This window comes from Hemicordylus capensis, chromosome 2 (assembly GCF_027244095.1).
Source record: "Hemicordylus capensis ecotype Gifberg chromosome 2, rHemCap1.1.pri, whole genome shotgun sequence".
Taxonomy (NCBI): domain Eukaryota; kingdom Metazoa; phylum Chordata; class Lepidosauria; order Squamata; family Cordylidae; genus Hemicordylus; species Hemicordylus capensis.
The window spans coordinates 109727901-109753337 of record NC_069658.1 but is presented as its reverse complement, the minus strand read 5'-3'; the positions used below and the strand labels follow the sequence as shown (position 1 = coordinate 109753337).

General features: G+C 41.3%; 1 protein-coding gene across 10 annotated transcripts in view; it reads left to right on the top strand.

Annotated features, from left to right (window-relative positions):
• LOC128344340 (histone-arginine methyltransferase CARM1-like) overlaps positions 1 to 25437 on the top strand; it is a 124364-nt gene that overhangs the window by 52406 nt on the left and 46521 nt on the right. For all 10 annotated transcript variants that reach the window (XR_008315803.1, XM_053294268.1, XM_053294264.1 and 7 more), the window contains one exon: positions 12863 to 12973. Coding sequence is in view for 9 of the 10 variants with exons in the window: in XM_053294268.1 (XP_053150243.1) it covers positions 12863 to 12973 (111 nt within the window). In the remaining variant the exon portion in view is untranslated. The remainder of the gene's footprint in view (positions 1 to 12862; positions 12974 to 25437) is intronic.

The window sequence follows — 25437 nt, the reverse complement described above, 5'->3', positions numbered from 1 at the left end:
TCATCACTATGATGCAGATAATATAACTTATGATGCAGTCTCTGCATTGCTGACTTTATATTATCCAAGCAGTGTCTTCCCGTTAAAGTTATTTCTCCTGTGTTCTTCCTATATAGCCTTAAACTGGTAGAATGAAAAGCTGACCTTGCTTTACAAACAGGATGGCCTGACTATGGGGTGGACTTAGACAGTCACCTCAGGCAACAGATTAGCAGAAACAAGTACGGTTGCCCATTTCCTCTACCTGCCACCACCTCTCCTCCTCCTCTTCCTCCTCCCAGGCTTCCTGGATTTGAAAGGGAAGAGGGGAATGGAGTGGAAAAGGAAGTGTGGAGGAGAGGAGTGGGGCAGCCTAGAGTAGCAGAGGCTCTTCATACCTTCTGGCATGCCACAAAGTAAACAGAGGATGGCATTTGGTAAAGTAGGGCATTGCACATTGCTAGGTAAAGAAAGGCTGTCAGTGAAGGTGCTCCGCCTTAGGCACCAGAGGATCCTGGGCTGCCCGGCTTGTCAAACTTGAAGATGGACTAAGAGAAATGGGTGGTGTATTGACGTTTTAAAATAACTTCTTTAAAAACATCAGAATTAAAAGAAATTTATGATGGGTGGATTGATATTGTATTATACTGGTACAGTCGTGCCAGAATAGTCAAGATGGTGAGTAGTTTCAACATTCTACCATTATAAGCTCTGAACATTCTATTGTACAATCTAAAACTGCCCAGAGCCATTTTGGTGGGGCAGTATATAAATCAAATAAATAAATATTGCTTATAAAATCAAAACCATATTTCTGAGCTGCGTGGCCATCGGCAAACATTCACTAGGTGACGAGAGACACTTGCCCTGGAAATTTGGTGAAGATAGCAATAGCAATAGCACTTACATTTATATACCGCTCTATAGCCGGAGCTCTCTAAGCGGTTTACAATGATTTAGCATATTGCCCCCAACATTCTGGGTACTCATTTTACCGACCTCGGAAGGATGGAAGGCTGAGTCAACCTTGAGCCCCTGGTCAGGATCGAACTTGTAACCTTCTGGTTACAGGGCAGCAGTTTTACCACTGCAGCACCAGGGGCTCCATCCATTGAAACATGGCTTAGACAGAGCAATTTAAAGGTTTTCTCCTTTAAATGGGGATTTAAAGGGTTGGTGACATTCTTTTGGACTGAGGAAGTGGTATTTAAATGATTTTGTAGTCATTTGCATAGTTTCAGCCTTTAAATTGCATGCCAGAAAAGTGCCTTTTGTATATCCCTCTGGGACCCAACCAATGGTTATTTCACAATTACTCCTCAAAGTTGCATTTTAAGAGGCTGAAAAATGCATGTTTACTGCTAAAAGAGTCTATGCAGTGGAACATTTGAAGCTGCAGTTCCCACAGCATTGCCCACAACCAGTATGGCAGTCAGCTCCTTCCCTGTCCGAGCCTTAGGAGCACAGCCCTTCATTTTCCTTCCCTGCCCTCCTCTTTCCTTCCCCCACTGCAGCTATACCTTTTAATAATGCTCCTTTGTCTTAGAAAAAAGTGCTGTTCAACTCTGCTCATCGGTTCTTCAAAACCATGTGCGTTTTGTCCTAATCTCCAGCCCAAACTGGCACGCTGCTCTGTGCAGCCGGGTGGGAGTGGGAGGCAGGAGGAGACACACTCCATTTAGTAAGTTCTCCTGCTTGATTTAATGTCCTTCAGGATAATATCAGCAAAATAGTGTAAATGCTGCACACAAGTGACATGACCACACACACAGACTGCAACCATTAAAATCACATACTGCAGCCGCACACGCGTACACACACACACATACGCGTGTACACACACACACACACACACACACACACACACACACACACACACACTGCAGTCTAGAGGAGTCCTGAAGAGCCCTTCATAGCCTAGTTAAATGGAGTGCATCTCTTTCCCCCACCTCCCACTTACAACCATCTGCACAGAGCAGCGTGCTGGTTTTGGCAGAAGGTTGCTATGAAATGCCTGTGGTTTTGGAGAATCGATGACCATTACACACACACACCAGCCATCTTCCCCACAAACAGACATCACCTCCTAGAGATACTGCTGATTAATTTATGCCTGATGCATCTCTGATCAAGGCAAAGTGTGGGTGCATGGAGACTGATTTCTAAAGCCATCATAATATACCAGACTGTACAAAGTCTTGACAGCTTATATGACATGGTAGTTAAGATGGGCACTTTAACTTGCAATTTCCGTTCTTTTTAGAGCACAGGTGAAAATGTAAATCATCTTAACTCTCATCTTAAACCAAAAGTTTTTGGATTACTGAATGTTCAGTTAATTTGACCCATCAGTTTTGAAAAGTTTCAACTGAAAATTTTGCCATTTCATTTTATATGGGAGAAAGTTGTATTAGTTGTATGTCCAGACACAGATAAGCCACTTTAGCTGCTCCTGTTATGTGTGGGTTGACATACCTCTTTAAATTCTCTCTTCTTTTCCTGTTTCTGAAATTGCTAATCATTTTGCAACAGTTTACAATGCCCACAAAAGGGGCATCTGAAGATGGATGCAATGTATATCTGCTTATATACAAATTCCAGGTGTCTCAACACCAGAATGGAATTGGATGCGTAGTACTAATAACATAGATATGGCAAGCATATCTGGTCTTGTAGCAAGCATGACTTGTCCCCTTAGCAAAGCAGAGTCTGCCCTGGTTGCATTTGAATGGGAGACCACATGTGAGCACTGTAAGATATTCCTCAGGTGATGGAGCCGCTCTGGGAAGAGCAGAAGGTCTCAAGTTCCCTCTCTGACTTCTCCAATATAGGGCTGAGAGAGATTCCTGCTTGCAACCTTGGAGAAGCTGCTGCCAGTCTGTGTAGACATTACAATACTGAGCTAGATAGACCAATGGTCTGACTCAGTATACGGCAGCTTCTTATGTTCCTGTGCTGGCTCAGTGAGATATAATTATTCTTTGTTATATATTTCTATAGAAAGGAGAGGGAAGGATATGTTGGGGCCAGTGTTGAGTGTTCTTTCTTACAGAATCCAAATAAACATGAAAATTTAGGAGCAAGCACTTTCACAGAAATATGGTAGGCAAAAATACAAGACCCAAAAAATAATGTAGTAGTGAGAACACAACTCTGATGGTGAACTTAAGCTGGAGAAATAAATGAGAGAGATGGCCATAAAGAAAATAGTGTAAAGAACTGTAGCCTTTAATCAATGAAAAATGCTTTTAATCAACTAAAAATACACCCCGCTTTTGACCAAACAACTTAAGTATGAGAAAGCCCAACACAATCACATTTAATTTCAAGAGAAAAGGGTCTTTTTAAAAAATAGGGTTTAGTTGAAATGAACTTGAGAAGGAGAATTGGGAAGGTCAAATCTCCTCAGGACTCTTGAAAGCTATTTAAAATTACTATAACAGAAACTCTGATAAAATGGATAGTATAAGTTCAGAAAGGTACAAAGAAGCCAAAGAGGACACCACTGTGACTAGTGATTAGTCAAGGGAGCTATAAAAAAGGCATGATGGTTCCTTTAAAAGATGGGCATCCTGTGCAAATTGGGAAACAAAAAGAACTCAAGTTGTAGCAGAATAAATGCAAGTAGATAATAAGGGAAGTGAAAAAGAATTAGAGAAGCATATTGGTAAATATACGTCGATAAACAAGCATTGGTTTAAATAGATCTATAACTATTAAAAAAATGAGTGGGTAATACAGAATCCCTTCTCTAGCTGTGAGGAGCCCCAGGTTGGCTGCCAAGATCCACTCTTTTATATGAGCAGATTCACCCTTCCAAGGGAATTTTTCTAAAAGAGTAAAGTGGAAAACCCCTCCCTACAGAAAGCTTTGAGCAGTCTTAGGCCTTCGAGCATGTGAATAAAGCAGGACCTGAAAAGGAGTAAGACTCTAACAATAAACAAGGATTTATTAATAACTAGCTGGGCTGGGTGCAGAGCATCTGCGCCTCCGCCCGGCCGGCCTCTCTCCCCTCCCCACACACGCCGCCCGGCCGGCCTCTCTCCCCTCCCCACACACGCCGCCCGGCCCGCCTCTCTCCCCTCCCCACACACGCCGCCCGGCCCGCCTCTCTCCCCTCCCCACACACGCCTCCCGGCCCGCCTCTCTCCCCTCCCCACACACGCCGCCCGGCCCGCTTCTCTCCCCTGCCCAGAACTACAAGAACCATGCTGTCAGATCCAAGCAGTTAAACAAAAATAAGTTCCGCATCTAGCTAAATTGGTGCCTCTGCTTCCTCCTTACTTTTAGGTAAGGAACTTCCCGTTGATTTCCAGCCCAAGGCTATTCGTCTCCTCTTTTATTGCAGTAGTTGCTGATCAGACCTTACTCAGAGGCCTCCAGGGAAGAGCTGAACTCTTAACACAAACGTCCCCTGCTCCTCTATAGGCTGTTGTCCAGTAAACCTTGCCCCTCACTCTGGATTGGGCCACATGGATTTGATTTTCCTTGACTTATTTCCATATTTGTAGAAGCCTGCCCTCCAAGCAATTATTCTAATTGAGGCCTAGTCTTCCCTCAAGCCTGACTATCACTACAACATCACAAGCCAGATACCAGCCAGAAAGGTGGTTGGATCATTGGACAAAGACATGAAATAATTTCTGAAGGCAGGTAGGACAATTGTAGAGGAACTAAATAAATTCTTGGTGTTGGTTTCCACAGCAGGATACAGATTACATACTCATGTCTGAATCACTTTTTTTTTTTAGAAGAGAGTGTTTAGCGAACTAACTCAGTAGAAGTGAGAAGATGCAATTCTAGAAGTAATTGACAAATTAATAAATCACTGAGACTCAACAGAGTTCTTAACACATTCTTATTAAATTATTGTTGAAAACAAAAGTATTATATTAGATGTGCACTACATCTCTTTGATAGACTTACACCTTGATTAGGAAATACATATAATTTTAGGATGTAGCATGACAGGAATAATTTCCAAACAAGATAATAAAACATTACTTTGGTCTGCCATGGCAGCAACTCGATACCAGTGTTACAATCATTGTAGAACATAAGGTTATATTCCTGAATAGTTAAATAAACTTAATGATGTCAAATAAGTTCTGTTGAAATAAATGGGACTTAAAGTGTATCAATTAAAAAAAACATGCATGTGATACATTTATAAACTTTTTGTAGAATCATTTTGGCTCAAAACTGGGGGCCAAATGTGTTGCAAAACTGTCTCCCTATGACCTTTTTCACTGCTACCACATGTTTCTGTGGTCTTGGTAGTGGCAACAATCATACTCTCTGCTGCTGGAAGCTATTTTTCTTCAGTGCTTGCTTCCACAAGACGCCAAAGATGTCATTCTGAATTGGCCATTCCCTCCCAAAATGAACCCCATCTTTGCAGCCTGCAAACTGGTTTGATAACAAAATTGGGCGGGGTCATTCTGGCTCGGCCCTAATTGTTCTGTCTTCCCTCACCACCAATTTCAACAATTGTAGTCTAAGTACAAAAAGGATGCTTCTGCTTTATGTTGGTATTATTATGTGATATTTAAATTTTATTCAGATTTCAAAACAATTTTAAATTTCACTTACACAACCAATTTCAGTCTTACCCCACATTCCATTCTCCCCCACACACACACACAAACGTTAAATGATCCCTCCCATTCTCTATCAACTCACAAATGCAGCCTTATTATGCCTACAAAGTGCAGACATGGAAAAAAGCACAGAAGACAAGACAAGACAGACCGAAATCAAAATAAATGGCAAGATTAGAAGGGATAAGTTTAAGAACTGCCAAGTGAAGGTGATCTTCAATGGCGTTGCTATTAGGATAGCATAATATAAGTAGCATAACCATTTTTTAAAGTACTTAAAAAAATAAGGCCAAATATTTCTCACTTTTCCCATGCCTGCTGTATGCAATATTTTCCTTAGTAGCAAAATTTGACATATCTTCTGTCCACTTCTCTATATGTGGTATAAAAAGATGTTTTCCAACCACATTAAACGATTTTGCAGAAAATTTCAACATTGAGTCCAACACAAAATGTTAAATCTTGTTACTAAGTAAAATACTGAAGCACTGTAAACAGCACATCAAAATGGAGCTATAATAGGGCATGACAGTGACATACGAATTAATGTTCCACCATTAGCAGCACCTCTTGAACACTGGCTATGACTAGTAATTCCCACTTGAAAAATATTGGCTGGGGTCCAGTGTGCTTGCAGGATTGTTTCTGATAAATAAATTGCACTCTAAGATCCAAAGAACAACATTTAATGTCTTTAACAATGCCATTTTAAAGTTGTGTGTGTCTTTATGTATGTGTATGTGTGTGTATATATATTCTACATACATGTTAAATATATACAGTATATTTAACAAAAAAATTGCATGATTGTGGAAAGACCAGAGGTAGAGCACACACTTTGCATGTATTGTATAAGTTCCCAGGTTTATTGTTAGCACCTCAGTTTAATGAATATTGGCTGGCAGGGCTGAAAATTTTTTAGGAGAACTCCTATCAGACTGAATAGACAATAGCTAAATGTACCAGTGGCTTGAATCAATGTAGGATGATTTCATATGTAAAGCAGCAATGCAAGTATTCTACAGTAGAGTGTATTCTACCAGCATAGAAACCTTTTAACCCTATGTTTGAATTAATTCCCAACATAGCTCTTTTGTAGGGATGTCTCTTTTAGCCATAAAGGGCGGGCAAGTACCTGGCTAAAGCCATGTAATTGAAACTGACAGCTTGCCATTGGTGAAATAAAAAAGAGCTTAATTCAGTCTCATACTAGGACTTGAAAATAAGCTTTGAGACAATTGGGCTGAATGGCTTCTTTTCAGACTATGTAAAGTAGCAGGACCATTTTTGAAACTTTCAGTGTTCACTATATCTCTGTAACAAAATCAGAACTTTATTACTGTTGGAATGCTGGTCATGTAACATGTCTGCTTTCATTAGACCATAAAGCTGGTTTTTATGTGGGATAGACCTTAAGACTGCTGCACATGGGTTCCTGGGTCACATTAGTTTCTTTATGCACATAGAAAAATATTTGTCTTATTTCTCAAAGTTAAAATGCAGCATGGCACACTTGGTACTGAACAAACTGAAAAACTGTGTTTGTAAGAATAGGGCTTGTAAACTCAGAACCACTGTCAATCTTTATGGATGATAACACTGGAATGTTGATTTTCAGAAGCCCATGGGACAAAACCACACAACTAGGTTCTGTTTATGGATTTCCATTATAGGCCAGGTATTTCTCTGGAACAGGTGTCACGGAAGCATTATCACATTACATACAGTATTGCACTATTATCTAAAGATATTGGAGATAAGTGGCTTTCTGTTATCTTGGAACAAATTGTACAACAGAAAGTTCTAGCTAGAATTGCACTTCTGTTACATGTCATATCCTTTATTGGCATAGTTCACTTCATAAGTTTGTAAAACTAAGTAGTTAATAAAAGTTTATACATATTATTTATCATACTTGTATTGGAACAAAATGTGCATTTTGGGCACATTCTGAGGGAAAATACCATGGTCTTCCTAGTACAAGTAAAAATTGCTTCGACTTGGCTGTGCATTCCTCAGTTAGAAATAAGTTTCCATACTGGTGAAAATTAATAATTGGTTAAAAGAAGTACACTACATTAAAACAATTTAATCTTATAGCTTTTGCATTTATTCCAAATGAATGAATGGCTTTATTACGATCATAGATCAGACATAAACACAACAAATTATAAAACATTCAGATAAGAAATCTATCATACAATACATCAACAAAGTAAATGTTTTATGGTAATATCTAAAGAGTAGAAATTAATTGTTGGCGGATCTTAACAGTTGTCTCACAGAATTTAGCAACCTTGTATGTTATAGATTTATTGTCTGCAAGAAGTGTGATGTAAAATTCATCAGTTTGGCCGGGGTAATGTAATAACAAGGGAGTAATAAGACTACATCGACTGCTCGTTATAAAAGGAACAATATAGCAACATGGTGGATGAATTCAACCTCACCTAGACCACAAGATCCAACTGGCCAGGGGAATTTTCAGAAATTTCCCATTAAAAACTGCTGATGGTAAGGCATCTTATCTTGCTCTAAGGACCACTCTCTGATGGTTGGGCAAAGAGAGTGACAATAAATAACTGGTCCCTGGCTGAGATCGCCAAGGTGCCTTCTTATCATCTGCGGGATGACACCTAGGATATTTTGCTGCTCAGTGTCCAAGATCCTCTGTTTGAGGATCTTCTTGACTTGAGTATATCCTAATAATGACAAATATTCTAAAGAGAAGCCAAGCAGTGTTCCCTCTAATTTTTATCACCGGTGAACAGGAAGAGTTTTGTTCTGGATGGCAGTATCAAGGCAGTGTGCACATCTCTCTCTCTCTCACACACACACACACCACCACCACCAAATAAGTAGTGCAAAAACAAAAGTTGTAAAAATAAAAGATTTACAAAAAAATGTAAAGTAAAAACAATTTTTTAACCTGCCCCCAGACCCGCACCTACATAGTACTGACCCACCAAAATATGTTTGTCAGATCAAAGTAATAATGATTTTGCTATGCAAACTATGGGGCAAAAGCTTCCAGAAGTCAATGAGTTTGGAAAGTGCAATGATTTTGTCAATATGAAATAAAGAATTGATTCATGGACATAAATTCACATGCTGAAGGTTAGAGAGGCAGTTACTTTAAGAGTGGAATGCACAGTCTTTTGCTGCCTAAATATGAATGTAAGATTATCTGAGTTGCTTCTATGAAGTTATAAGATATTTTTGTCAAGTCATGGAGGTAACAACAGGAGGTATCATGGAGGTATACAACAGGAACAATAGAAATGTAATAGAAATCAAACATCTGGATTTCTTGAATGATTACCTAAATCAGACAAGTCCTCCTCTTATATTTTACCAACCAGAGAACAGCAAAACCTAAAGAGAGAGGGCATACTAGCAAACAAATCATGAACTTTGTCTTGCAACTTCAGCAATCCACCTCAAAGGATGTGAATGGTACACTTTGCTGGAAGAATTCATTCATTTGCTATGGCTGATTCAAAACTTTTTGCTTTACTCCAAGTCTGCTTCAGAAGGTCAAATTTCTTTAAGTGTGTGCTTTGCAAGTGGTGGTGGGTTTTTTTCGGTTTTTTGTGTGGGTTTTTTTAACCACCAATACGAACATTTACCTACTGCTTTTCAAGAAAAGGAAAAACATCTCAGCCATAAGAAAAGCTATAAGAGGAAAAACATTCTTCCAATAATGTAAGCATAGGGCAGTCAGATATTGGTACCACATGTTAGACTGGAATAGGGCCCACTTCTTCTATTATTATTTTTTTTAACCTTCCCCACACACCCCTGCTGCATTCTCTCTGGGCTGCAGGGAGGAGCCGTGGGGGAGGGGGCACTGCCTGTACTCTCTCCTCCCTGCCTCCAGCTCCAGTCTCTCTGGGCTGTCAGGGGGAGCCACTACCACAGTGTCCCATCCTCCCTCAGTTCTTCTGATTCGCAGAGGAAGGGCCAGAACTGGAGGAGGAGGCCCGGCCACGAAGGGAGGGAGAAAGCGGCATGGCAGCAATCCGGCCAGGGAGAGGGGGAAATGGGAAAACGCTTCCTGCCTGGGGAGAGGGGGAAATGGAGTGCCGTGCAGTTGGGCGGCAGTGGCGGGCACAGCAGAGACTGCACACCTGCCGAAAAATGTTGCGTGGGGGCCTGGGGGTTGGTGCGCACATGCGTATACCTTAGAAGGAACAGTGAATCCAAGTGATGAGGGTTTTGCCAGCAGTGCTTGGTGTCCAAGAAGATTGAAATCTGTCAGCCAGCAGCTTTTAAAATGGTGCGTCAAGGTTTAAATGCTTCAGATATGCCAGAAGGGGACAGAGTAGAGCCAGGTAAAGAGCAGACGGAAGGATGTGCTAGCTGATCAAAGAGATCAAATGGTCACAAGAAAGATAGTACTCAGCCTAAATTTGGCTTCTAAGTCCTCCCGACTACATTTCCCAGCCTTTGTTGGTGCTGACGTGTACCATCACAGCTTACTCCTCCCCAGCACTTCCTAACAGTGTATCTAGATGCCGTGTGATGTCCACAACCTTTGCACAAGGCAGGCAAGTCTCTGTGCAGTCTACATGCGGGTCTCAGATCCATCTCTCTATACCTCTAATGATCGAATCACCAACTTCTAGGATCTCCCCACAGGAGTATCCCCAGTGCAATAGGATATGGGCTCATCATCTACAGGAGGGGTCCCTTCTAAGGGAGTATTTCCCTCTTCCTAGGAATGATGTCCTTCCCCAAGACCTCAATTCTCTATGATAGCAGAGGAGCCATCCTCCTGGGAGTGGGATGTGTCTATCTCATCCCTGAAGGTTTTGACCATGTACCTCTCTGACTCTCTGAACTTCTCCAGATCTGGCCCTTGTAACTTGGTAAGAGAAAGTTACATTTTAAGTTGACAAAGATTAGCTTTTTAACTTTTCTATTATAAAATCCTTTTTAAAGAGGAAAAAATGGGCCTTATACACAGGAGGAACAGTGTACAAATGTGTGAGCCAAGACAATCAGAGTCTATAAACGTGGTGTCTTTATGAAGGTATGGGTCACTGAGGAAGACATATGTTGAAATGCGTCTGACCCATTGGAAATGAACCACTGAAAAGGATTCTTATACTTGGAAAAGACCTCTTATTTCTTGGTGGAAAGGCATTCGGTCTTCATAAGGACGTTGGCTCACTGTGAGCCTACTTTGACTATTCGGGAATTTTTTTATATATTCCTTTATGTAATTTTGTATTATGTTCTTGTCTGCACAGGAATGTTTTTATGGTATATTTTAAATGTGTGTAGTTCTATGTAGAACTTATAAATTATATTACTATATCCATTTTCAGTTACATTCTGTATTTTTGGCAGCCTATTATTATACTAGTTTCTTGCTCTGGTCTTTTTTTGGCATCTACATTCTTTTTTGGATCAGTAATACACCCTATTTTGTATTGTGAATAAAGAAAAGTGGCCAGCCCTGATTTAGTATATGGTAAGTATTCTTATAGTAACTTGATAGAAGAATAGATGCTGTATTTCCATCTGCTGAAGAATGGTTTGACCATCTTGAAGAGCAGAATAAACATGGTGAATAGTTTATTTACCATGGTAAATCTCAGCTAGCCACACACACAAAATTAACATACCGTGCAGTCTTCAGCACTTTAAATGCTGGTCTGCATGGGTGCACCATTTGTGCATGTGGTAGTGGTGGTACCAGTGGGGGGAGGCCAAATTCATGTGTGGAGAACACTTAACAGCAGTCTATAATAGGCCTCCTCTCGGTCTGCACTGTTGCCTTTACAGTGCAGACTGGGAAGCAAGGAGAACAGGCATAGTCAAGGTGAAAACAATTCTGGGTTCTCCTGTACCACAGTAATCCTCCTCTAACAGGTGCACCTTCCAAGACTCTGAGGAAATGCTAATCTTAATGCTAAAAGTCAGTGCAGGGGCATGGGAACCAGCCATGGAGGGTTTCTACTTCCCTTATTTCACCAACCCCAAGCACAACAGGGGCCTCCAACCCATCCTAGCTCTCCGAGACTTGAACAGGTACTTCACCTACAAATGTTTTCAGATTATAACAATCCCTACCATCCTTGCCCTTCTCCAGCAGGAAATGTAATTCCCCTCCCTGGACCTGAAGGATGCCTGATACCACCTTAACATCCTCCCACAGCACCAGAGACACCTCTGTTTCAAATTGGGACAGAAACCTATCAGTTCAAGTCCCTACCCTTCGGTCTGGCCCCACCCCAAGGGTGTTCACAATGTGTGGCTCCAGTTGGTGGCCTTCCTCCAACAGCAGGGGATCAAAATATTTCCATATTTAGACAGGCTAATACTAGGTAATACTCCTCAGATTGTCGAGGAGGTCCTGGCAGTGGTGACCATGATAGACCTAGGATGCTTCCTTTGGCACAGTGGTTCCATAATTGCTTCCATTAGGGACAGCTTCCTTTGGCACAGTGGTTCCATAATTGCTCTTTGCATGATCACCTGCCTCCAGGTAAGGAACATTCAGGGTATAGCTTGCTATGCACCCATTCATGTAAAGCACAGAGACCATGTGAAGTATAACAGGTTGCTTAACTGTAACTTTGGTTCTTCTAGTGGTCATCTGTTCTCTTACATGCCCTCCCCCCTCTGTAGTTCTCCATGCCAGTGGACTCAGGGACTGAAGGAGGGCACATGCGCACATCATCAGTAGAGGTGGAGCTACTTCTGAAACACTTCGAGAAGATAGGAACTAGGAGAATCTCCGACGTGGTCTCTGTGCAGGCATAAAGCCCGTTCATGTAAGAGCACAGATGACCACTAGAAGAACCAAAGTTACAGATAAGCAACGTGTTGTTAATCCTTCACAATTATGGTAATGCTTATTATGGTAACTAAGCATGGCAGTGAAATCATTCAAATCTCTGGCAGGAGAAAATGATTATTTATTTGCACATTTCTAAATGAGGTATATCAATTCACAAACTGTTTGTAGTTTCACTTGACTGTGTTTTCCTGCTTCTGTAAGTTATGAGTGAACATGCAGAACAGATCTGGTACTATAACCCTTCCTTGTCTCTCTTGTCAGTTTGAATTTGATAATATTTTGCTTTGAACATGTGATAAGGAAACTTTTGGCAGTCATTCCAATTAGGAGTCTTTCTTACTGGTATGTTTCATACACGGATCTGTCAACATCAGTTGAGTGCTGCGTATGCTTCCTAAATGCACTGATAAAATGTGAAACAGAATAAAAGCTTTATAAAGTGGCATACTTTCCCCTCTCTCCTTCATTCAAGGTGGTCCTAGATGTTGGCTGTGGATCAGGAATCCTTTCATTTTTCGCTGTGCAAGCTGGAGCTAGAAAAGTCTATGCTGTTGAAGCTAGCTCTGTGGCAAAATATGCCGAGGTAAGTATGTTGGCTTTGATCCACTTACTGAATTAGTTTGGCATGCATTATTGCTCTGTACCCCCGAAACAAGATATTAATTACTGTAGACTTAGGAGTGCTGCAGTTTAGGCCTTTGTCTAGCAATGTTCCTTCTACACAATCTTCAATCACTTCATGACAAGAAGCACTCTATGAATTATCCCTTTTGGCTTATAGTTCTGATGTCCTGAACCTACATATTATATAGCAGCAAGTTGTGTTTGTCTCAGTGATAGTTGCTTCCATTTAAATGGTTGTAGTCCTGCGTTTCTGAATGCATGGAGGTTCATGCATAGGGGTGTCTGTGAAAGGGAAATGCCCCAAGCCATCTAGTTGAACAAAACGTCTTCCTGAAGCAAATAGGCAGATATTGTGTACCTCCCTGAGCAACTGCAAAGACATTTTTAGAGACAGCTGCCTCATACCTTTACAAGAATCGTGGAACAAGGCTATAGCTGCACATAAATGGGAAGTACTACACCAAACTAATCCCTGTGAACAAAAGTAAAATGTGGTTAAAGAATTTAGAATGAAATATATTACTTATGATTAGAGCTTAATGAATGAATCTGTTTATCCTTCTGTGGCTATGATTCATGGCTATGATGTTTATCCTTCCATGGCTACACCTGAAACACAGTAGAACACTTACTTATTTTTATTCATTCATTCATTTGGTTTATATACTGCCTTTCAAAAAATGGCTCGGGGTGGTTTAGATCAAAATAAAATAATTAAAATCAATTCACAATTAAAAACAAAATTATAAAAACAGCATAAAACTAATTAATAATTAAAACATTTAAACAGTTAAAAACTCTGGAGAACCAGGCTGAACATTTACAGCAATTAAAAACAATTTACAACAAATTAAAAATCCTGGAAGGCCAGGCTACTTGTTTTCTCATACTTGGTTATAAGAGGATTTGACTAGACAGCTGCTTCTCATGGTCCTGAATGGACTTAGTAGTGATCAACCCAGAGTGTGAGACATGTTCTAGGCAAAAGTATGCACCTTTGCTCCTGGGAACCTCTCCACCTGTACAACTTCAGAAAGCTGACCATTTGGAATACATAAGTCATGCTGGTTTTGTGGCTGTCTTGTCAGCTGTGGACCAGTCTAGTAGGAATTAATCAGCTGAAAAATCCCACAAGTTTGGATTGCAGAAACTGGAAAAACCGAAACCCGCATCTCTGATTATCTACATTCACTTTTTCACTCTGGTCAAGAAGTCCTGCTGTTTACCCAAAATTCTAGTTATCTGAATTCTTTGGTTGTTTCCAAAGCCACCAATACAGCTGTATCGCAGTAGGATGCAAAACAATTTGGGTTATAATTTTAAAATGTGTGCTGTATTTCATCATGATGGTATAGCCTACAAAATGTGAAAGTTTGCATATGACAAATATTACTCAGTTGAATGTAGAAAATTATAAATGACCAGCTCATTTGTCTAGCTGGTTTTCAGTTCAGTGTGCTAAATTTTCTCATGTATGACTCCACATTTCAGGCCTTCAGTTGAAAGTTTTTGCCTTAACTGAGAGAAATACAAAATGATCCCTTAACATACTGGAGGGGTAAGGTTATAAGATTAAGCCTCTCAAGATTAATTGACATGAATAGCTGTATAGATCTGACAAACTGCTTTAGTGTTGTGATCCTAAAGTTAGTTGGAAGTGTGTTCTACTGAAATCAATGTTTGATTCCAAATAAATGTGTTTAGGATTGGGGATTCAGTGGCTTGCATAAAGTCTAGGAAAGAACAGTTGGTCTTAGCCTGAAGGGGATTTATGGAGAGCACTTGAACAAACAGGACATGGGAGCAACTATGCATGAGGAAACGTCTATGGAAGAGGTCAGCTAGTGATGGGATCATTTGAAATAAAAAATTAGCCCTTGAGGAATACAAGAGTATTTGGCATGTGAGGTTGGGGAAAGGAAAGACTTTTTGAGAGCTTTCAAAAAAGCTTTTCTTGCAATAAGAGGCCAAAAGAAAAGATTCGTATACAATCATGAGTTCTTATGGATGACCCTCTGGTGTTCATGCCTCCATTTATATTTAATGAACAAAATTCTCATCTTGAAATGGGAGCATGTTGTTGATAATCTTGTATTATTCCCCATTCTGTCAGAGTTTCCCTGCATTTCACTGGAAAGCCGCTTGCATTCAAACCCTAAATATTTTTTGCCAGAGTATATTCCTATTTATGCAGAATCCTATGGTTTTTACCTTTTGAAATAAGCTTTCTCAAAGACCTCTTTAATACATAAATAAAAACATAAAGCAGATGTTCAAAGTTAGCAAATATTTTGATGTGACACATCAGCTTCAGTGCTATACACGAATGGCTGAAACAGGCTCTTAAATACAATAACTTGGCATCATGGCTCAGCAAAACTGTCAGCAATTTGCCAATCTTGTTACAGTACCAATGTCAACCGATCCTGTTACAACTGCCCCCCCACCCAATATCTCATTAGGAGAAAATATACATGAAAATTTCACTCACTCGCTCCTTATTGCAGAGTTCCTTTTGCTCCACAATCCCTTTCTCAGAGCCCTATGCAATATTTTCTTCCCAGTGACTTTGTATATTTCTAGCCCTATTCAAGTGTCAATTGTATGTAGACTGAAAACATGGAGATAGGAACAGAGTCATGTCCACTGTCCCCACCTTCAACCTCTGCATGTTCAGCTGAAGATCTGAACAGAGCCTATTCATCTATAATTACAGATGCAGTCAAAGTTACAGCAGAAGCTGTGCAGAGAGGCTCTATTCTCACCTTCAGCTGAACATGTAATGGTCAGAAACAAGAATAATTCCACTCCCCACTCCGCGCATTCAGTGAATGTGTGAAAAGGGCGACTGTTGCTTCAACATGCCAGTCCTTGTAAGAAAGTCAGTAAATAAATCCAAATTCTGCAAGCACACAAATGTCATATTTTGTCTCTAGAGTACATTGTCTCTAGAGTTTAAAATGTTTCTGCAAGTATCTGTGCTGATAATGGAATTGGGTGCCATAGGGGTTGTGTGCAGGAATTGAAATTTAAATATATATATGGATAAAACTGATCCACAGATTTCCTAAAGGTAAACAAAGCATTAAAAAAGTAGAAAACCCATTTCTGTGCGTTTGTGAATACAGCTGCCTAGCAATTGGTTTATTTCTATACTCTCAGAAGTGGCTGTAATTTTTCTACTTAATCCTTCTAGTTCAGACATTCAAAATAATTTTGTCTTTATATAGCCTGATATTCTCAGAATTATGATCCTGTGGAGAATGTAACATGTGACCCAAGTTATCCAGGATTACAGCCACAGCTGCAATTCTGGTATATGATTCCACTGATCATCACAGCAATTGAAAAATGCATTTCCATCATCGGGGAAATCACCATTGGAAGGTTGCAGCTGTATCCATGAATGTTATGTCACATGTTTTGTCTACCTCACACATGCAGTCCGAAATATGGAGAAAGACAGTCCAAAATATGGAGAAAATTTGAATGTTTACGTTGCATTAGTGATCGGCACTGGATGGTATACCTGCTTACGGTGCAATAGGATGCTTTTGCTGCTGTTAATTTATCTTTTCTTTGGCAATTCCGATATAAGTAATAAGCAGGAAATTCTTCTAAATGCTCCTGCTTTCAGTTTTATTTTGATTGAGCTTGTTAGGCAATATGTTTATCTAGTAAAGCATTTGCTTTCTTGTCTATCATACAAAGTGTTGTATGATAAACCTCCTAGGGGGAAATATATGTAACAATATTAGAAAAGATTGATTGACTGGCAGCTGGGAGACCAGATTTTACATTACAGTGTACTCTGTGCTATACACTGTCAATACTCTGTTTAGGAAATGGAAACTTGTACTTTCTATTGAAGAAATAGCTGTAAGATCATTGCACAGGAAAGCACAATTACCAGTACTCAGAATCTGCCTCCTCAGGTAGATCTCCTTTTTCAATTTATGTGGGGGGAAATCTCTCTAAATTTAGTTGCAAGTCTAATAAAATGATCTATTGTATATTAGTGAAAGCAAGCAAAATTCCATATTGAGCTTTATCCAGAGAGAAAGAAAAGAGGGTCAGTGTGATAGCACAGATCTTGGGTGGGCCATCTGGCAATCATACCGTTAACTATTTAAAAATGTACTGCAATATGGGTGCCAGACTGGATAACCAATTTCTAGCTGTTTTGTGAAACACAGGGAGAAGCAATATTGTTATAACCTCTGTATTTTACCATCTGATGAGATTTTTTTCTTTTCATTCTCCCATCCCAAGCAAACAGTAACATAGTCTGTAGCAACAATTCAGCAGGTTATTTGAGAAGGAGCATAATCCTTAAAATCATGAACATTTTGACACAAAGTCTGTTGAACTGATTGTCTGCTTAAAGTTAGGTATGTGGCTGAACAGCTTCAGCTGTAATTTAATGCAGTGCAGGGCTTAGCTATCTTATTTTGCTTGCCAGTAAAATAGAAGAAGAGCCCAGTAAAACACAAGAAGAGCCCTCATATATCCATCAAGCGATAGACCACTTCTGAACATAGAGCTACATACCCATCATCGTTATTAGCTAGTGACAGGCCAGTCTCCATGGAGTTGTCTAATCCCCATTTAAAACCATGTAAGCCAGAAGCCGCCCCCCGCCATGTTCTGCAGCAGCAAGTTCCATAAGTTAATTATGTGGTGTGTGAAGAAAAGCTGGTACAATTTCAAATGAGGACATCTGTATCAAGCTACCTTATAGTCAGGCCGCTGGTCCATCTAGCTCAGTGTACGTTATACTGGTCAGCAGTGGCTCTTCAGAATTTCCAATAGGTGTCTTTCCCAGCCCTACCTGTAGATGCCAGGGACTGAACCTGGGACTGTCTGCTTCAAAACATGTGCTCTAACACTGAGCTGTAGCTCATTCCCCCCAAAAGATCCTCACCTTCTCAAATAAAATGATCCATAGAGTTATGTATTTTGTTGTGGATTCTGGTAATGCTAGTAGTAACACTGGGACACTGTGCACCTGGAAGTTGGCATCTCCTCCAGAATGGAGATGTGAGTTCACATATTGGCCAAATTTACCCCAAAGCCCCTGTGAGCTATCAGGGAACACTTTACACACAATTCAGGTTTTTCATTGCATGTAGAAGTGTAGCCTGATATATAGCGGGGGTTAAAAAAAATCACTTTTTGTTTCCATTTTTTTGGGTAGCTTCGGACTTTACATCTTCGCGGTCCCCTGCTAACTGAGCAAAGAGGCACCTTTTTAGTGGCGATTCTCTATTGAGCAGGGGGAGAGCAACTGACCCTATCCATCCCCAGCACAGCATCCCTCCAGTGGCTGTTGCTGGTGTCTATCTTATTTTCTTATGAAAAGTGGTATATAAATACTTGTTGTATTATATTATGGTCGGGTGATTGACACCTGACCTCCACTTACACAAGCAAAAAATAGCCCACAAGGGGTTAATTCCATGTTTCTGCAGGTCGTAGGCACCCGGAAATGACCACAGAGGTCATTTCCAGCTGCCATTTTGTGGCTCATTTACTTTAAAAACCCTGTGAGAAATTGTGGGGAAATACCCCCAAAAAACACTATTTCCAACTTCTGGGGAATATTGCTTCATTGCTGGAGGTCCGCAGAGCATGGTAGGGCACTTTATTTCCCCCTTTTATCCCCTTCCCCATGTGTTTTGGGCAATTTTCAGGCCTCTGGGAACCTAACCCCCACAATCCCATTGCCCCAATGATTCAGTATTCTTGGTTCCCATAACTGCAGAGAACAGAACCCCTGTGAATACTGAGGTTCTCCTGTACTTGCAAAATGTTCGAGGAGCACTGCTTAGAGGCTTGGGTGAGGGTGGAGGTTTTGAGGATTAATTCAAATAACATGGGGATGCTGTATAGCACTCAGTATAGGTTTTCAGCATGCGTGCGTGTGTGTGTGTGTGTATTCAGCATCTATATATTATATATAATATAAAGGTTTTCAACATTATCTATCTTTAATTCTTTTAAATGTACCATCGCTAATTCCATGTGTGGCAGCTCTCGCAAGAGTTCGCGAGTGAGCTATTGGGGGTGGGGGGTGGGAGTGAACGGGCAGGCTAATGGATGGCCAGATGGCTGAAAGTGGTGCTGGGGAAAATGGTGGGTGGGGAGGTGGCAATGGGGGAAGTGGCGACGGGAGGCGGGAAAGCGGTGGCTGAAATGGAGGAGGGGGAGGGCAGAGAACGAGGGGGAGGAGACAGAGGGAGGAGAACTAGAGGTGCAGATGTTCTGTGCCGAGACCAGCAAGTTACTATCTAATTCACATATGTCAGGGCACAGCCATGGCATTAAAAACCAACTCTAGGGTGCCCTTTGCTCCAATTACATGCTGCTCAGACCAAAATTCTGCTAACACACTTCTCATGTTATAAAGACAATAAAAACAAATGCACTGCCCACTTGCTTTTATGATTATGCTAGAGTTGATTCTAAAAAGAGGGAAAGAGTCCTTTGCCATTTTGATGGGGGGGAAATCAAATCAGAAATGTAAGGTAACAAAGGCTAGTCTCTTTTGGGTGGTCAGATTTTCATCATGCTGACAAGTACTGTATACTTTTTATCCAAAAAGAACTTTGTTGAGAAGGTGAGTTACAACTGAACAGGAAAGTACAAAGCAAAGCAGTACTCATTCATTTCCACACTATCTGGATTTTGACAGATATCTGGAATAGGTCAGGGTGCATCGGAATTGAGAGGATTTATTTTTACTTGTGAAAATGAATGAAAGCTCGATAATAAAGAGAAAAATGCACTGCCATGTCACTTTTAGCAGCATGGCCATTCTACAGTATAAGAGGCTCTATATTGACATCATTCTGCAATATTTTTAATCCATATGTCTTCATTTCCAATGTGAAAAACCTTCAGTCAACTCAGCTCGATCCTGTTTTGTAGTTCCTGTAATGTTAATATAATTAGACAGCCACATCTGAGGTCAAGCTCAATTACCAGTAAGCACCGCACAGCTTTCACAGTGTTATTAAAAAGTGTTGGCAATCAGTGTTTAATGCTGATTCTTATAAAAGCTACAAGCATCTAACCTCAACAGGCAGGAGGCACAGCAAAGGCTGCATGGAATGAAGTGGAGCAAGCACACTGATTGTTCTGGGCAAATATTATCCATACTCCAGACCTCTGCCTATGTTAATTCCCAGTCAAGATTCTGGGAATCTCCAATACCAACTAGATGCCAATGTACAGCTGAGCTCCATTTATTAAGCTTCCAAGCAACATCCCTGAGGCCCAACGCCAACAAATGTCAGTAACCTGCCAATTAAGTGAGTTTTTAGAATCTACATAGCTTTGTAGAACCATATAGAACCATTAAATGATCCAGAAAAAGAAATAACTTGGAACCCACTCTCCCCCCAAAACTAATTAAAGACTGTAAGCCACAGAACTGATTGAAATGTCTACAGGACATAACAGAAACAGAACATACCTTTTAAAAACTGAAACAGCCCTTAAAAAAACAAAAACTTGCAGTAAATCTAAAAACGCCATAAAAACTAAACATATCATTATCTGCTACTCTACTGACTCACTCACACCCTGAGAACTGCTCTCAAGCCATATAAAAATGGTTTTTAGAATGAAACAGAGATTGTAATGTAATATTCATCATGTGTTGCCAATCTTGAATAAGATGCAAGCTTATATCCTAAGACCAGTGTTCTAGAATGTTATAAATTCTGCAGCTCACATTTCATTCATTCTGCAGCTCAGGCCCATTGCCCCTTGATACCAGCTGCATTAGCATGTAATAATAATTAATAATAATTCGATTTCTATACCGCCCTTCCAAAAATGGCTCAGGGTGGTTTACATAGAGAAATAATAAATAAATAAGATGGATCCCTGTCCCCAAAGGGTTCACAATCTAAAAGAAACATAAGACAGACACCAACAACAGTCACTGGAAGTACTGTGCTGGGGGTCGATAGGGCCAGTTACTCTCCCCCTTCTAAATAAAGAGAATCACCATGGTAAAAGGTGCCTCTTTGCCAAGTTAGCAGGGGGGGCAAACCACAGCAAACCACAGGTAGACGAACCTGAGGTTAATTTTTGTAACCATGAATAGCATTGCAGACGTTAGTCCAACCATAGCCTGGCAACCTCCAGTTTCAGGGCAGGTGAGCCACTCCATGTTCCTGGTCTGCTGAGGCCACATACCAGCAAGCTCGATAGCGCTCGTGTCGCTGGACTGTGGGCAAGGCGTCAGAACACCTGCAGGGAAACAGCCATTGGACAAAATCTTCAATGAGGGCATGCTGACTGCAGTTGTGCCTTTTTAGGAATGAACTGCCCACCCTCTGTAAGGAAAGGGCATTTAAATCCCTTTTAAATGGCATTTAAGCTCTTCTCCTGACAGCAGTTGCACTGCTGCCCTCATAAGAGCCCCACAGCAAAACAGTCTTACGCAAGCACACTTACAGGCAACATGGAGATGCAGATGGGCACTATTTTTCTGTTACTCCAGGAAGAGATTCCTAGGACTTACCATCCTCCCTCATATGTATGTGTGTGTGTGTGTGTGTGTGTGTGTGTGTGTGTGTGTGTGTGTGTGTGTGTGTTTGTGTCTGTATATGGGAGGGCAAAGGATCCTGGGGTCTGGTCCTCTGTGACAAAGGATGCTCTTGCGATGGCAGACCCAGGCAAAGCAGTCCAGGAACACCCAAGCACACTCCTGCCCCTATGTTGGCTTGCCAGCCATGGATTAGCCCTCTCATGAGAGGCCCAGTCTACTGGGAAGGAACAGAGGCTCAGTGCATTTCGGGCCTCCTTTGGACTGTGCTCTCATGAGGTAGGCCAACCAGATCAAGCCTCACTTGTGTGGTGTCCCCATTCTCTGTGGTAAATAATGGTACTTGTGCACCGTGATCACCTCTTCTCCAGGCAACCCCTTCATACTCCCAAGGAAACACTGGGACTGGGGATGGATCTTTACTCTCATTCAGTTTTCCTGGGTTTGTACCAGCATTGCTGTATGTTTAGACTGGCCACTGCAGGGAATCGCGGGAGAGTGGAGCCCAAACTGTCAAAGCTCCTAGGAAAGTAGGGTGGCTGTACGAGGCAAAAATGAAGATTGATATGTTCCAATGGACAACTGGAGTGGCAGAGGGACTGCTTCTTCACGGCAGTCACCACAGCAGGGAAAGGTATTGTTGGAGTACCCATTAGGGTTGTGCACAAAACTGGCTAGGCTGGTTTGGCTCGGATTCCAGCTGACCTGGCTTGGTTTTTGTTCTGGTCAAACTGGTTCAGATCTCTACTGGTAAAGGGGAATCTGGTGAGGATTCCCCTTTACCACTAAAGGGGGAACAGGGTGGCTTCCCTAAAGGTAGAGCGGGAGGGAGGGAAGTAATTTACTGCTCACAACTTCCATCCACTGCGGGGGCATATCCCCTCAGACCCCTTCAGTCTCCCCCAGAGCAGCCCAGGCTGGCGGCTGCCGCAGTTCAGACATTTTAGTACCCTCCATGCATGACCATTGGCCATTTTAGTGACCACACATGACCATTGTTCACATAAATGGTCTCTGTGCATGTGCGGAGGTCACTAAAATGGGCCCCTGTGCATGTGCAGAGGCCTGAAGTGGGCTGCAGCTGACCCGGACTGCTCTGGGGGAGGTCGGTGGGGGTGGGAGAGAGCTTCTGCCCTCCTGTCTGCTGCAGCAGATGGAAGTAAGTGACTTCTTTCCTACCCATTCTACCTTTATGAAAAAAACCCTCCCTGTCACTGGTAAAGGGGAATCCTCTCTGGATCCCCCTTTACCAGTAGAGATCTGAACCAGCTCAATTTGAACTTGGAATAGCTGAGGCCAGTCTGGTTCAACCCCGAACCGGCTCAACATCAAGCCTGGTTCACACTGTGGCTTGCACACCCCTAGTACCCATCCCCATGGCTTGCTTGTGTCGAGCAACTGGACTGGGCCTCGGCTGCCATCTGCCCTGCATGCCTGTCTCCATGGCCTTTCACTCTCATGATAGAGTTATCCGCTCTGGAGCAGCATCCTTTATCATCACACATGAGGAATCTCTGCTGTGACCAGAGGCAATACTGCTCCTGCTGGATGATTCTTCTCATTAGTAACCCCAGAGACTGCATGCTTTTACAGAAGATGAAGGGGCTGGGGCTCATTCTCCCTTCCTCAACTTTATTGTACAAAAAATAGAGCAGAGCCATTCAAGCATTCCTGGTTGGGGCTAGCCTTTTAAACCTAACCCCATGTATCACTGTGCTGCCATATATTACCTTTGCAGCAATCTAATCAGGTTGCCCAGTTTATGGTGCCACCATGACTGCATGTGCTTGTGAACATATTTCTTTACCGATTCACTTTTGGAGATCAAAACACATGGTTCCCATTTGCCATCCCGTCCCCTTTCTCTTCTGATTGCTGGAGGAGGGAACAAGAAATACAATGGAAAGCAGGCAACCCCCAATGTGACTTTTCCCTTTGAAAAACGTTTAAGATTGGGATGGGGTGATGCAGCATCCCTGTTGCCAGACAGCAGCTTGAGGAGTGTGGAGACGGGGCCAAGGCAAGTGCCCAGAGAAGTGGTCAGTGAGAACCGTGGCAGGTATGGAGTGGGTGCATTCCTGGTCCACCCTCTCTATGATTTTGGTACCAAATACAGCATGAAACCCCAGTTATGGCAGCATCTGCGTTTGGACATAATGCTGCTATCTCCAAACCTCAGGTTGGAGCAATGAAATGCACTACAAACCGAAGGTTCAAATTGGAGTTTGGCGAGGGAAACCACAGGTTGCTTTTGCTGCGAAACCACGGTTTCACGCATTTGGATGTACATGAATTCCAATCTCTATCCTGTTCAACTCTGGTTTGGCGTTACGTGCAAATGCAGCCACCACTTCATAATAGTTGAGCTCTGGATCATCCAATGCAAGTGATTGGCAGGAAAGTCAGCAGAGAAAGGAGAAAAAAAGGTACAGAATCTGGAAAATCCAATGTGTCTTTCACCTTAGTGCAACAAGAAACAAAGTACATATGGATTATACATTGGATCCAGATAACCATAATAATTCCAGGATAGAAACCCAAGCTAATAGAAACTGTGATCTATGAATGCTGAGATGAAAGTGTTCGCTCCTGCCATTTAGAATAGACAACTCCTGCAATGTAGTTTTACCAACATTACCTTGATCCGTTGTCTCTAAGCAAGCTCTTAATTTGTTATCTGCCGTCCCTTGAAACAAAAAATATATTTCAATACCTTGTTGCACAGAATGTGGCCAGTAATTCAAATAAATATCTAAAGTAGTTTGATACTAAAACGTTATTTGCTGTCACAGTGTAACCATATCAAAGCAATTCCTACTAATTGAGCAAAGAGGTACCTTTAAAGTGGTGACTGTTTTATTTAGCAGGGAAGAGCAACTGTCATTATCCATCACCAGCATGGTGTGTCTCCAGTGGCTTTTGCTGGTGACTCCCTTGTGTTTCTTTTGGATTATATTCCCAAAAGAACTCACAATCTGTTTAATATAACAAAAACATTTTCAGTGTGGTCTGTATTAATTTTTCTTTGTAAATCACATTGAGAATGTTTTTGTTGAAAAGTGTTACATAAACATGATTAATAATAATAATAAATAATAATAATATGTATGGTGCAGCACACTACTCTCTTGGGTCATTTATAGGGTGGCTTCACATCGAACATAGTAAGTAAGGTTGTTGCGAATTGCTGGTACCCCAAGAGCATATGCTCTCAGTGCAAGCTGCTACTTCTGCACCAGTCATGTTGTCTGAACCTGGAAAGGTCAACTTATTCTGCAGCACTTCCCTCCAGTACTTCCCTTGGGTTGCCGGAGGGAAGTGCTGCAGGATATGCCAACATTTCCAGGTTCAGATGGCATGACTAGCACAGAAGTAGCAGCTTGCACTCCGAGTGCATGCTCATGGGGAACTGGTGGTTTGCATCAACCATACTTACGTATTTTATGTGTGAAGCCACCCATAATCTTTCCCTCCAAAAGAACCATTTGCAACTTAAAATTGAAAATGTCATTTTAAAAATCCAGAGAAAGATATGCATAAAATCATACAAAACAGTTGCATATTGCCATGATTATATGTATGAATTTATTTTGGTTTATTATCCAACCTTGTCTTGAAGGCTCAGAAATACAGAATAATTTTTTTTTAACTTTATATACCGCCCAAAACTTCGGTCTCTGGGCAGTTTACAATAAAACAATACAATTAAAAAACAACAACATTCAAACATAATTATAACTATTAAAAATTTAAAACAGTGTTAAATTCAACATAAAATGTTAGTTAATTTAAAAAATCACCATAAAAAATAAAACTTTCATCATAAAATGTTCATTTATCTCACTGTCTGAGAATCTGCATCT